The sequence below is a fragment of the Sus scrofa genome, chromosome 2, assembly GCF_000003025.6.
Source record: "Sus scrofa isolate TJ Tabasco breed Duroc chromosome 2, Sscrofa11.1, whole genome shotgun sequence".
Taxonomy (NCBI): domain Eukaryota; kingdom Metazoa; phylum Chordata; class Mammalia; order Artiodactyla; family Suidae; genus Sus; species Sus scrofa.
The window spans coordinates 49,568,725-49,582,579 of record NC_010444.4 but is presented as its reverse complement, the minus strand read 5'-3'; the positions used below and the strand labels follow the sequence as shown (position 1 = coordinate 49,582,579).

The window sequence follows — 13,855 nt, the reverse complement described above, 5'->3', positions numbered from 1 at the left end:
AGTATTAGTAAGGAAACTAAGTTGAGGAAAAGTAAGTAATTACACACTACCATTATGTAGAATCTTTTTAAGAATATTTGCCTAATCCATTCTGGGAGTTTCCATCGTGAGTCAGTGGTTAACAAATCCCACTAGGAACCATGAGGTTGTGGGTTCGATCCCTGGCCTTGCTCAGTGGGTTAAGGATCCGGCGTTGCTGTGAGCTGTGGTGTAGGCTGCAGACTCAGCTCCGATCTGGCATTGCTGTGGCTGTGGCTGTGGCCAGAGGCTATAGCTCTGATTAGACCCCTAGGCTGGGAACCTCCATATGCTGCAAGTACAGCCCTAGAAAAGCAAAAAAAAAAAAAAAAAAAAAAAGAAAAGAAAAGAAATATTTGCTTAATCCATTCTATATATATATTTCAACTCTGCATTTGTAACTCTTTTAAAGTTAGGCTGTTGCCCCAAAGGACTTATGAAAAATTTCTGGAATTTAGCTGAGGATTTTATGTAGCCAAGATTCTGATCTTTTCTTAGCATACTAAAAATCCTTTACAATAACTGTACTCATACAATGTTCTTCCAATCTCTTACTGTAGTAGATGCTATCCCCATTAAGGCACCAAATTAGAGAACAAAAAATAAATATTAAAAGCTGAGAAGAAAGTCAGGCCATCTTTCTGTTTCCAAGCATCTGGCTTGATCCCCATGTTGCATGGCAGTTTGTACTTCAAACTGTACTTACTCTATTATAGGACAATGAAGAAGAAATGGCAGGTCCCTTCTCCAGGGTGGATATTTCTCAGAAATGATGGGGTCAACAGTTTTGATTGAATATTGATAATAAATTTGAGTCGAAGGTTAATTACTGGTTAACAAATTATCCTTTGTGAATAGCAACTTTCTCTAGAACACTGATTAAAGTGTCTTGTTTGTGTAGCTTTCATGTATATTCATGTTGAAGGATGCTCTAAGACTGGCTAAAGCAGAAGAAATCATAGAAAGAGGGTTCTGAAAGCAGGGAAATGAGTAAAGAATGACAAATAAGCCCAGGAAAGCATGGAAATTTGCCCCATATGAGGGAGGGGACAAAACTCACACATGTCAAAGCCTGAACTCAGAGGGAAAGGGAAGAAGAGAAAACAGAATTCCTGTCAATCACAGTGTGATATGTAAGGGAGAGTATGGGGGATTAAAAAAAATAATAAAGAATAAGTTAGTTTCCTTAATCCTTGACACTCTCCTCCTATTCAGTGTAATAGTCCTTTTTTTTTTTTTTCTTGTTTGTGTGTGTGTGTGTGTGTGTGTGTGTTTGTCTTTTTGCCTTTTCCAGGGCCGCTTCCGCGGCATATGGAAGTTCTTGGGCTAGGGGTCTAATTGGAGCTGTAGCTGCCAGCCTACGCCACAGCACTATGGGATCCAAGCCACATCTGCGACCTACATCACAGCTCATGGCAATGCCGGATCCTTAATCCACTGAGTGATGCCTGGGATCGAACCTGCAACCTCATGGTTCCTAGTCAGATTCGTTTCTGCTGCTCCACGACGGGAACTCCTAATAGTACATTTTGTTTCCTCCTATTTTATTTAGTACTGGTGATTTTCATGCCTGTCTACTCTACTACATAATCAACTAATAGATAGCAGAAACCATGTCTTAGGCATCACCTCAGCTTACACAATGCACAGGACAGTGTTTCATACAATGTAGACATTTAAAGACTTGGTTGAAATAAAGTTTTCTACCAAAGTGAAGTAACAAGTAACCACGCTCTTTCAAATCTTGTTTTTGCTATTAGTTTATTTTAAACCTTTAAAAAAATTATGACTGTAGAAGTAAAAAAAATCTTGTTATTTATACAACATTATTCAAATTCCTTAACATGGCACGCAAAGCCCTTCACAGTCTCACCGCAGACTACCTTGTCTTTCTGCTTCCATCTCCAGCCACAATTCCCAGTAAGTGATTCATAGTGTTTTCTCTGCCTGTAATATTTACGTCTTCCCTGCCCACCTACTTCTCATTTCACCCTCACCTGTAAGACAAATGCCTATGTATGTCTCAAGGTACAAATGTCATTAATTTCTTCGTAGTGTTCCTTGCTGTACCAGGAATTAATGTATATATAGTAGTTGCATTATACCTGTTTCAGAACACTTATGCTATGATTTATTTTACTACTCTGTCTTTTCTGTAAGCATGTGTGTTCTTCAAGGGCAGAGACCTTGCCTGTTTACTTTGTATTACTAACACTTGGGACATGGTAGCAGTAGTTCAATGTCTATAGAGCTGAATTGCACTCGTAGGCTGTCTTACTTCCTGAAGAATGAACAAAAGGGCCCCCAACCTTCGATCATAATATGAAAAAGTTGAAAAGTCCGGAAAAAATGTTCCACAAATTCTTGTTAATTTTCACTGGAAAACACAATAGTAATTAATATCCATTCCAGAACTTCTGAATATATTATTCTGTAATTGTCTTACATCACTAGTTTAAACTGTGACAATTAAACTAATATTAGTAAAGAACAGTAATGACAAATTAATTATAATAATACACAGTTTTTTCAGAAAGCAGAGTTTTTCAGAAAGCAGGAGGATGAGGAGAAGGGAGCAGCCATGTAAAACTGCAAAGAAAAAGCAAGAGAAGCAAGAAGAGATGGTGCTCTGAGGGAGGAGTAGGAAGGAATGCTAAGCTGTCCTAAAGAACAGAAAGAAAACAAAGGGAGGAAATACTATTTCTCTGGCTATTCCAAAATTCTGCTGTGCTGGAAGCATCCGCTACAATAAATACATTTATATCTTTTCCAGCTCAAATTTGGATTCAGCCCAATGTTGATGCCTGTCTTCACTTTCAAGCATTTTTCTGCTGACTTATTTTTAAGATTAATATTTGATTTTATTGCAGAAAAAAGATAAAAAAAGACCCTTCATCACTTTGCCTCCTCTTTTGGGGGCCCAAAAATGTAATCCTTTGAGACCTGTTGTAGGAAATACAATGTATCCAGATCATGAAGTCTAACAAAAACAAAATTCTTTTCCTATTTTGTAGATTTTAAAGAATCTCTCTTGTCATTTACCAATGGGGAAAATTAAGACTGCTTAAATATCAATTTTATATTATTACCTTAAGATTTTTTCTTCTATCAGCAATCTTAACACCATGGACTATGGGTTCATTAAAATTACCTACAAGCTGTTAGGTCTATAGTAGGACAACAAGAGTGAACATTAATGACTGAGAGACAAAGCCAGTTAGTTATCCAAGTAACTTCTAAGTCATCAAAGAAATACAAAAGTGCATCTGGTGGATTCTAAGTACCGTAATATGTTTTTATATTAGAAATATGTGGAAATTAGGAATTTATAAATAATGATGTATAATTATTTATGAAATTAACCATAACATCCAACTACTCAGCCCTAACTTGGCCTCCTCCATGCCAAAGAGTAATGAAATACCCCTGCTAAATATATGGATGAAAATGGCTGGAGAACTAAGGAGGTTGGAGTGATGTCAGTTCAATATCTCTGAGCAAAAAGACAAAAAAATCCCCCAGAACTATGCTGCATAAATTGGGACTCACTTGGGGAAATGCTATTATAGTTAAAGAATATGAGCTCTGCTACTGACTAGCAAAGTGGTACGGATTCTCTCAAAGCAGAGCTCCCTTGTCTTAAATGGGAATAATACTCACTGTGTTGAATTAGGTACAATAAGTCAAATGTAGCATCCTGTACCTAGTAAGAATTCAATGAATATTATTCTTATCATTTTTCCCTGGACTTTTGTTCTTTACTGTGTTCTATCAGGTACATAGGCTCACATAAGAGATATCAAGCTTGAACATGGAAGATACAGATAACAGATTTTAGTTTACTTACTCTGGGGGGCAGAATTACTGCTAGAGTCTGGTCACAGGAAGGTCATTACTCAGGAGATGGAACTAGAAATTCTACTAATCTCCATGCTATACTGTTTACTTTCTGCTTCTTTCACTGATTAGGTAAGTTAGGTTTATCCAAATAACTTGTGCAGATTTTCAATAGATTTTCCTATCACACTACCCTGAATATACTTGCCTTGGGCTTTTATATTTTGCATTTTTATTTTTCTTTCTTCTCTCTCTCTTTATTTGGGGGGGGGCAACACCTGCGCCAGAGCTGTAATCAGAGCCACAGCAGTGACAATGTCAGGTCCTTAAACTGCTGAGCCACAAGGGAACTCCTGGGCTTTTTATATTTTGAAATGGAAGTGATACCTAGGTCTCAAATTTTATTTAGTCAGACAAGATAGCTAGAGGTTCATTAAGGATGCAGAAGCAAAAATTAAAATTTAGCAAAAGAATAATTAAAGAACTATAAAATCATATAGACAGAAATGTAAAATATATTTCTTTCAAATGAGAAATCATGCTTTACATCTCACATTTTTCTAATGTATTTATTAAAAGATAATTGGTTTAATTATACATTACATTTATTTATTTCTGTCCTTTCTTATTTTTTTAGGGCGTCACCTGTGGCATATGGAGATTCCAAGGTTAGGGGATGAATCAGAGCTGCAGCTGCTGCCTATACCACAGCCACAGCAATGCAGGATCCGAGCCACGTCTGCAGCCTACACCACAGCTTATGGCAACACTGGATCCTTAACACACTGAGCGAGGTCAGGGATTGAACCTGAGGCCTCATAGATACTAGTCAGATTCATTTCTCCTGAGCCACGATGGTAACTCTATATACATTACATTTTGAATTAGGTAAAACTTGAAACAATATAGAAGGTGATCTAAGTGCTCTGGTGTGAAAAAAATTTTCATTAATAATTAACAGTCCTAAAGAAATCTCAAAACATAGGTTAATTTCAAATATTTTCTCGGTGAAAGAAGCCAGACATAAAAGAACATATATTGTATACTTCTATTTATGTAAAATTTATAGGAAAGGAAAAATTACTTGTTGGTTTTCTATTTTTTTTTAAATTTTTTTTAATTTTTAGGGCCATACCCACAGCATATGGAGGTTCCCAACCTAGTGGTCTAAAGAGAGCTACAGCTGCTGGCCTATGTCACAGCCACAGCAATGCCAGGTGCGAGACACATCGGTGATGTACAGCATGGCTCACAACAACACCGGATCCTTAACCCACTGAGTGAGGCTAGGGATCGAACCCGCAACCTCATGGTTACTAGTCGGATTCATTTTCACTGAGCTACAACGGGAACTCCAGGAAAGGCAAATTTATAGGGATAGAAAGTATATTATATTAGTGGTTGCCAAAGGATGGGAAGTTACTGTAAATGGGTGTGAGACTTCTTTTTGGAATAATGGACATTTTCTAAAATAAGATGGTGGTGATAGTTGTACAATGCTATAAATATACTAAAAGTCACTGAAGTGTAAACTTAAAATGAGTGAATTCTATGGTACATAAATTATACTTCAATAAACCCATTAATAAAAATAAATCAATGTGGCTGGATTTTAGAAAAGACATTTTTCACCTGCTGAATGAATGAAAATTTTGAGTAAGAAATTTATTTCTGGAGTTCCCATTGTGGCTCAGCAGAAACAAACCCGACTAGGATCCATGAGGATGTGGGTTCTATCTCTGGCTTTGCTCAGTAGGTTAAGGATCCATCATTGCCATGAGTTGTGGTATAAGCTGCAGAAGGGGCTTGGATCCTGCATTGCTGTGGCTGTGGCGTAGGCCAGCAGCTGTACCTCTGATTTGCCCTCTAGCCCAGGGACTTTCATATGCTGCAGGTATGGCCCTAAAAAGCCAAAAAAAAAAAAAAAAAAAAAAAAAAAAAAGGAAGGAAGGAAGGAAGAAAACTATTTCTACTGAGAATAAGAGTCTGAATAAGGCTTTTATGCTGAAGTAAGACCTAGCTCAACCAATAAAACACCCTTAATGTGCCATCTGCATGTGTGAGATCTTTGGAATTTGGGAAGGCAACACTTTAGAGTGCTTGAATTTAAGGTAAGTAGGGTGTTGATTTTTCTTCCCTGGATAAACATAAATCAATGGGTCCCAAAGGACTAAGTGTCAGCTCTCCTGGGAGTCATTTTGAAGCATCACTAACCAACAGATGTGCCTTAAAGAAGTAATGGGAGGGATCTGCCATACTTTGATAGACTCCAAGACACTCTTCAGATTATCTGGGTTATTAAGAATCACAACAGGGTGACACTAAGATACATAGGTCTCTGAGGAGAAACTGGTTCATGGTGGAGGGGCCCATGGACTTCATTGTTGCTCACTGCTATTGCTGGCAAAGAATAACACAAGGCTATCCTATTTTGGTTCCATTTTTTTTCTCTGAATATTGGTTTTCCCTTGCTCTTTAATTATTTTTCTTCCGCCAAAAGTAACAAGAATCCCTGCTTTAAACTTTGAGTATATATTTTGGTTCTTAATTTAACAAACATGAACTTTGAATAAAAAGGACCTAAATAAACAAAGAGTGGCCCAGTGTTATTCATTAACTGTGAGATGATTCTTCTGTCAGTAGTTAATTAATGGATACAATATTAGACAGTATATTTCCTGAAGGCAAGGACTGTGTGTTGTTATTCGTCTGCAACTCTGAAACATCAGTACAGGGCTTGGCACACCTAATAAATGTTTGCTGAACTGAGAATGAAAGCCCCATATAAATAAACATGATATAAATGTAAAAGGTTATATTATTTTTTACCGTAAAAGTAACAATTTAAACCTAGATGTTAAGGCATTACCTTCAAGAAAGGCTTCATAAGTTAAAGAAACATGAATTACATACAATTTAGGAAAAAAGATGAAGAAATTGTAGAGGAAGAAATTCCCTACAATTTGTGGTGGCTGTGGTATGACGAATTCCCAAAGATCTAAGATAGAAAATGTTACAAGTGGAACATCTTTGATTCTAAGTAAAGCTCTAAAATACAAATATTCATTTCATCTAGGCCAATAAAATAGTCTTCTCTTATGAGAATAGCAAGTACACACATAATTATCTTTTCATTAAAAAGAAAATAAATATGCTGAAAACTATAAACCACTGACAAAGGAAACTGAAGATGATTCAAAGAAATAGAAAGATAACCCATGGTCTCGGATTGGAAGAATTAATATTGTTAAAATGGCCATATCACCCAAAGGAATCTACAGATTTAATGAGTTCCCTATGAAAATACCCATGACGTTTTTCACAAAACTAGAACAAACAATTCTAAAATTTATACAGAACTACAAAGAGGCCAGAATTAAAGAACAAAGCTGGAAGCATAACCCTTCCAAACTTCACAGTATACAACAAATCTATGGTAATCAAAACAGCATGGTACTGGCATAAAACCAGACATACAGATCAATGGAACAGAACAGAAAACCCAGAAACAAACTTGTGTACCCACAGTCAATTAATTAACAACAAAAGAGGCAAGAACATACAATGGAGAAAAGACAGTCTCTTCAACAAGTGCTGTTAGGAAAGCTGAACAGCTATATGCACATCAATGAGATTAGAACACTCCCTCACACCATATACAAAAATAAATTGAAAATGGATAATGACCTAAATATAAGATATGACACTATAAAACTCCTAGAAGAGAACATAGGCAAGTATTTTGACATAAACTGTAGCAATATATTCTTAGATCAGTCTCATAAGTCAAAAGAAATAAATGCAAAAATTAAAAAAAAAAGGAACCTAATCAAAGTTCAAAGTTTTTTGCACAACAAAATGATAAGACAACCCATGGAGCAGGAGAAAATATTTGTTAATGATGCTACTGACAAGGGGTTAATATTCAAAAATATACAAAAGGCTTATATAACCCAATGTAGGAAAAAAAAAAACCTGATCAAAATGAGAAGAACACTTAAATAGACATTTTTCCAAACAAGATATACAGATGGGGAGTTCCCGTCGTGGCGCAGTGGTTAATGAATCCAACTAGGAACCATGAGGTTGAGGGTTTGGTCCCTGCCCTTGATCAGTGGGTTAAGGATCTGGCATTGCCGTGAGCTGTGGTGTAGGTTACAGACGCAGCTTGGATCCCGTGTTGCTGTGGCTCTGGTGTAGGCCAGTGGCTACAGCTCCGATTCGACCCCTAGCCTGGGAACCTCCATATGCCGCGGGAGCGACCCAAAGAAATAGCAAAAAGACAAAAACAAAATATACAGATGGCAAACAGGCACATGAAAAGATGTTCAATACTGCTAATTATTAGAGAAATGCACATCAAAACCACACTGAGGTATCATCTCACACTGGTCAGAATAGCTATCATCAAAAGTCTACAAATAATAAATGCTGGAGAGGATGTGGAGAAAGGGGAATCCTGTACTCTGTTGGCATGAATGTAAATTGGTACAGCTACTATAGCAAACAGTATGGAGGTTTCTTAAAAAAGTAAATATAGAGCTACCATATGATCCAGCAATCTCACTCCTGGGTATATATCCTGAAAATATGAAAACTATAATTCAAAAAGATAAAAGCTCCCCAATGTTCATAGCAGCACTGTTTACGAAAGCTAATACATGGAAACAACCCAAGTGCCCATCAACAGAAGAATGGATAAAGAAGATGTAGTGTGTGTGTGTGTGTGTGTGTGTATACGTGCATATATCTATATACACACACATATACACAATGTAACATTACTCAGCCATAAAAAGAAAGAAATATTGCCATAGGCAGAAACATGGAAGGACCTAGAGATTATCATACTAAGTGAAGTAAGTCAGAGAAAGACAAATACTATATGAAACCACATATATATGTAATCTAAAGATAATAAAAATGAATCTATATACAATATAGAAAAAGACTCAGACACATAGAAAACAAATTTATGGTTACCAAAGGGGAGGGAGGAAAGGAAAAATTAAGAGCATGGGATTAACAGATAGAAACAACTAGATATAAAATAGATAAGCAACAAACATTTACCATAAAGCAAAGGGAATTATATTCAGTATTTTGTAATACCCTATGATGGAGTATAAGCTAGAAAAAAAGTGAATCTTTCTGCTGTATATCTGAAACTAAAACAATATTATGAATCAACTACGCTTCAATAAAAAAAATCTGGTTTACCATAAGTAAAAAAAAAAAAAAGTAAAAAACATAAACAGTCATTAAGAATAATTAGGTATATATGCTGTGTACTAATTCAGTATATGGGAGGACCTCTACGGTACACTAAGTGAAAAAAGTAAGGTGAGAAAACAGTGTGAATGATTTGGTCACTTTATTTTAAAAATTTTATCTGGGAGTTCCCGGCATGGCACAGTGGAAATGAATCTGACTGGTATCCATGAGGACTCAGGTTCGATCCCTGGCCTTGCTCAGTGGGTTAAGGATCCGGTGCTGCCATGAGCTGTGGTGTAGGTTGCAGATGCAGCTCAGATCTCGAGTTGCTGTGGCTGTGGTGTAGGCCAGTGGCTATAGCACTGATTAGACCTCTAGACTGGGAACCTCCATATGCTGCGGGTACGGCCCTAAAAAGACAAAAAAAAAAAAAGAAGAAGAAGAAGAAGAAGAAAAGAAGGGACACTCCAGTATGAAGTGGTTTATTCTCCTGGTTCTGGTGTGCTTTTCTCTTCTTGTTCCTGTGGCACATACCTGCTAATCACATGTGGGATGCCCAGATATGCTCACTACTTTGCAAGTTTCAGTGGTGCCCCAAAGAGGATGTCTTCCTATCAAGTTTTACTGGTGAACTAGTGAGTAGATTCCTAGCAAGCCTTGCCAGTAGGCAATTTCCTGCTTGCTAGCCCGAGTCTGTGGCACCTCGGTAAATTTCACCTCAGTGCCATTCAGTGGCCACAGCAACACCTCTCTGACAGAGTCTTGTTGGAAAGTGGCCCTCTCCCAAGTTTGCTCCTTTGATGGGAACGCTACCTGAACCTTAGAGATAACGGCTGTTCCCTTTATTTACTACTCCTGTATTCTTTAAAATTCTCTTTACTTCTCAGTAGTTAATCCCCTATCACTACTTATCACTTACTTATTGGACCTTGACTAATTCATGCCCAAACCAAATTAAACTAAAATAAACCAAATAAAATCAAGCCAAGCCAATAACCAAGAATTAAATCTATAAACCTATCATAAAACCTAAGTTTGTATTATTAAGTTTGGTAACACAGACAAAAGCGTGGGATGTAGCCCAACTTGCTAACTAATTGCATTAAAAAACTTTCACGAAACAAAACAAAAAACACAGTGTGATGGTTTTGTAATTGTGTAAACTAAGCTAAACTAGAACTACATTTCCCAGAATTCTCTCTCTATGATTCCAGGTTAGGGTTAACTGCAAGAGAAATCAAAGATTTGGAAGGCAAAAATGAAGCAGCAGCCATTACATTCTGAGAGTCAGTCTAAGATGCCAGGTGCTGCTGTATTTCATACTCTTTGTCAATGATCTGCTGGATCATCTCGATTTGTGGAAAGAACTGAGCTCACATTTCCTTCAGTTCCTGCTGGATCCCTCCCTTTAGCTTCTCCTAGTCCATTGCCAGGCACATGTATATAGCTCCATGGCCAGTAGTGCTGTTTCTTTTTCAGGTCACCCACTTTCTTGAGGTTGGAGGAAGTAAGAAACAAACATAGATTCTAGTTTGTTCTTGTTCTTCTCTATGAAATGTCCAGCTTCTCTTCCTGACTGCTGCCCTGATGACCTACAGTGACTTTAGGTCCACAGGCAGACCCTAATTCAAGGCTTTCCATAAACTTCTTCCCCAGATTCCATAACCATGTAAAAGCTGGTCCCTGTAATAGATTCCTTACTTCCTATCAGTCATGGTATCTTTGCTATGAGGAACAAACCCTCAATAATACACACTGTAAAATGGATAAATGATGCAGCTTAAAAAAATCTTACGCAATATGGATTACTCGAGCACTTGAGTTTATACTGTCAATTGTTATTTTCCCTGTGTTGCTTATTTATTTCTGCATAATATCTAAATTTTAAAAATATCTTAGGTACCAAAGTGGGAACATTTTAAAATGCCATTTTCTTTAACAAATGCCCATGTGAGCATCCATATGAAGGTTAGTTAGAACCAAGTTACTGGTTACTCTGAGAACCATTTCCAGTTTACTCTGAGATTTGCAGACAAATTTCCTTGGTGGCTCCATACAGGATACAGGAGACCCTGGCTTATTTTTGTAACACTGTTCTCCATGCAGGCAAGGGGGTGAGATGAAGGACTAGGGAGTTTAGAAAAGACTAGTATGTATGCATTTAAGGAAAACTAGAGTGGGACTGGAAATGGGCTTAAGGGAGAAGGGAGGACCAAAAGATGATGCCCAAGTTCCAGCTCAGTGTCATTAGTTTCTAAACTCAAATTCATTTGTCTGACATTTTTGAAATTTGTCCTTGTTTTCTCAGCATGATCAGTATAACTTTCCAGTTCTCAGAAGTCTAAGCCTCATAAACTCCACTTTCTGTTTTTTTTTTTTTTTTTTTTTTTTTTTTTTTTCTTTAGGGCCACACCTACAGCACATGGAAGTGCTGCAGTTACAGGCCTACCCCACAGCTTATGGATCCTTAGTCAACTGAGCAAGGCCAGGGGTTGAACCTGTATCCTCAAGGAGACTACGTTGATTTCTTAACCCACTAAGCCACAACGGGAACTCCCCACTTTCTGTTTTAGAATAGGACGGGAAGGTACGGAGGAAGAAAGAGGAATATGCAGTGACTCAGCAGCAGAAAAAGCGCTGATTATGAGAACCTTTGGGTTAAGACCTTTCACTCCTAGACTGTGGAAAAACCACCAGAAGTAAATCTTTCAAAAAACTGAAGTAAAACTTTTTTTAAAAACCGAGCACCTACTAGGTGCAGGAAAGGGACTAGGCCTCATCAGTTAGAAATGGTGAGTGAAAGAAAAAGGATGGGCAGAACAAAAGGAGTAAGAGAATACTGCCAGCTTCCAAGGGCAGGGATCATTTTATGGCTCAGCTGAGGCGCTTTGGTGCCTCATTCTCTACTAAAATAGATCTTGGAATACTTGATAGGCTCTCCTGACTTAGAGCTCAATGAAATACAGAGTAGCTTAAGGCAGAACTCCTTTCATATCACCTTTCTGAAGTTCTGGGTTTCCTGAGGCTAACTGCATGTCGCTGAATGGTGAGGAAGCATGGCTGGCACAGGGGTGCTGTTTCCTTCTGCACACTTTGGAAGGACATACTCAATATGCAGCTCAGAGTGTGGCTATTTCATTCCTTACAAGTCCTTCGCAGGAAAAGAGAGAATAACAATTTGCTGGACTAGTTTGCCATAAGAATCTCTTTATGAAAAGGCATGGGTAGGAGAACTATGATAAATGACAGAATTAAGAAAAATCACTGAATGTTCCATAAAATTTTCAAATGGTTCGCAGAAATTGCCAGTGAAGTCAACTCTGATTTCTCCCTCCATTTATTTATCTAGCTTGTTCATTCATTCATTCAATAAAAACAAAATTTTTTTTTTGGCTGCACCCATGGCAAATGGAAATTCGTGGGCCAGGGATCAAATCTGAGCTGCAGCAGTGACCTACACCACAGCTGCAGCAATGCTGGATCCTTAACCCACTGCACCAGGCTAGGGGTCAAACCCACGCCACAGCAGAGACAACAATGATCCTCAACCCACTATGCCACGTTGGAACTCCTCATTGATCAAATATTTACTGACTGACATTAGAATATAGCAACGAATAAGACAGACAATATTCCAGCCTTGTGAAATTTGTTTTCTGTGGTGGGGGAAAACAGTCAAATGTAAACTAGTCAATAAACAACATAATTCAGGCATTATAAAGTGCTCAAAAGAACAATAAAGTAAGAATGGAATGGTGGGGTTATATCTTAGGAAATGATATGCCACAGGTGCAGCCCTAGAAAAGACAAAAGACAAAAAAACAAAAACAAAACAAACAAACCCCCCAAAAAACATTATATATTACATCTTTTACACATAGTATGCAATAAATGTTATAATATATTTAGCCACAGATATGTTTTAGATACACTATGGGGACATGATTGATGTAGTTCCACGATAAACTAAACTGAATACATGTACATAAATCATAATGACTTATATACAGACCAATGACACTTACCCTATAGAAAGCACTGGTCAAAGGAAGTAATGCTGCAGCAATGTTATATTCTTCTAAACTTGAACAATCCTTAAATAGAGAAATGAGAAATGAGCATTATTAGGACATTTACCAGAAATCACAAATATATGGAAAGTGAAATCTATAATACATTATTTACTGTATTATGGCATTTTAATTTTTATTACAAATTGTCATTAAGGCTTACCTAGGTAAGTTTGAAAAAAAATTATTTAATAGAATTAAAAAAAAATCTTCTGAGAGCATTCCAACCAAAAGATCATTTAAAAACTTAGTTATGTACTTTTATTTCTTTACTTATGGTTGAGTTCATATACTGATGAGCATTTTTACTGAAAACAATTAAAATGCTAGATAATATCTAAAAATTTTTTAATGCAAGGCAATTAATGGGCAAGAAAGTAAGGAATATTCAGATCAAAATATAAGTGGTAACTTGGAGAGCTAGAACACTGAAGTGGAATTTTACCGCAGGAACAGTTGGTGAGCAAAGTAAAGCTGAGCATTAGTTCTGAAAAACTCAAAAGACTCAAAAGACAGGAAGTCAAAACTCAGTGTTTGCTAAATGTAGAAGTTAAATGAAGCTAGGACCCCTAGGGCCACCTAGAACACCAGATTAAAGTCTGAGATATATAAAAAGATAATTTAGCAAGGGAAGTCATAAATATACTTCAGAGTAAACATACACTGAATATATGAAACAATGACAATAATGTCTTTCAGTACTAAAGAAAAATAAA

General features: G+C 37.1%; 1 protein-coding gene across 3 annotated transcripts in view; it reads right to left on the bottom strand.

Moving 5' to 3' along the window:
• Nucleotides 1-13,855, bottom strand: part of SBF2 (SET binding factor 2) — a 449,069-nt gene that overhangs the window by 109,228 nt on the left and 325,986 nt on the right. For all 3 annotated transcript variants that reach the window (XM_003122980.5, XM_005661131.3, XM_013994573.2), the window contains one exon: nucleotides 13,095-13,163. In XM_003122980.5, coding sequence (XP_003123028.2) covers nucleotides 13,095-13,163 — 69 coding nt within the window. The remainder of the gene's footprint in view (nucleotides 1-13,094; nucleotides 13,164-13,855) is intronic.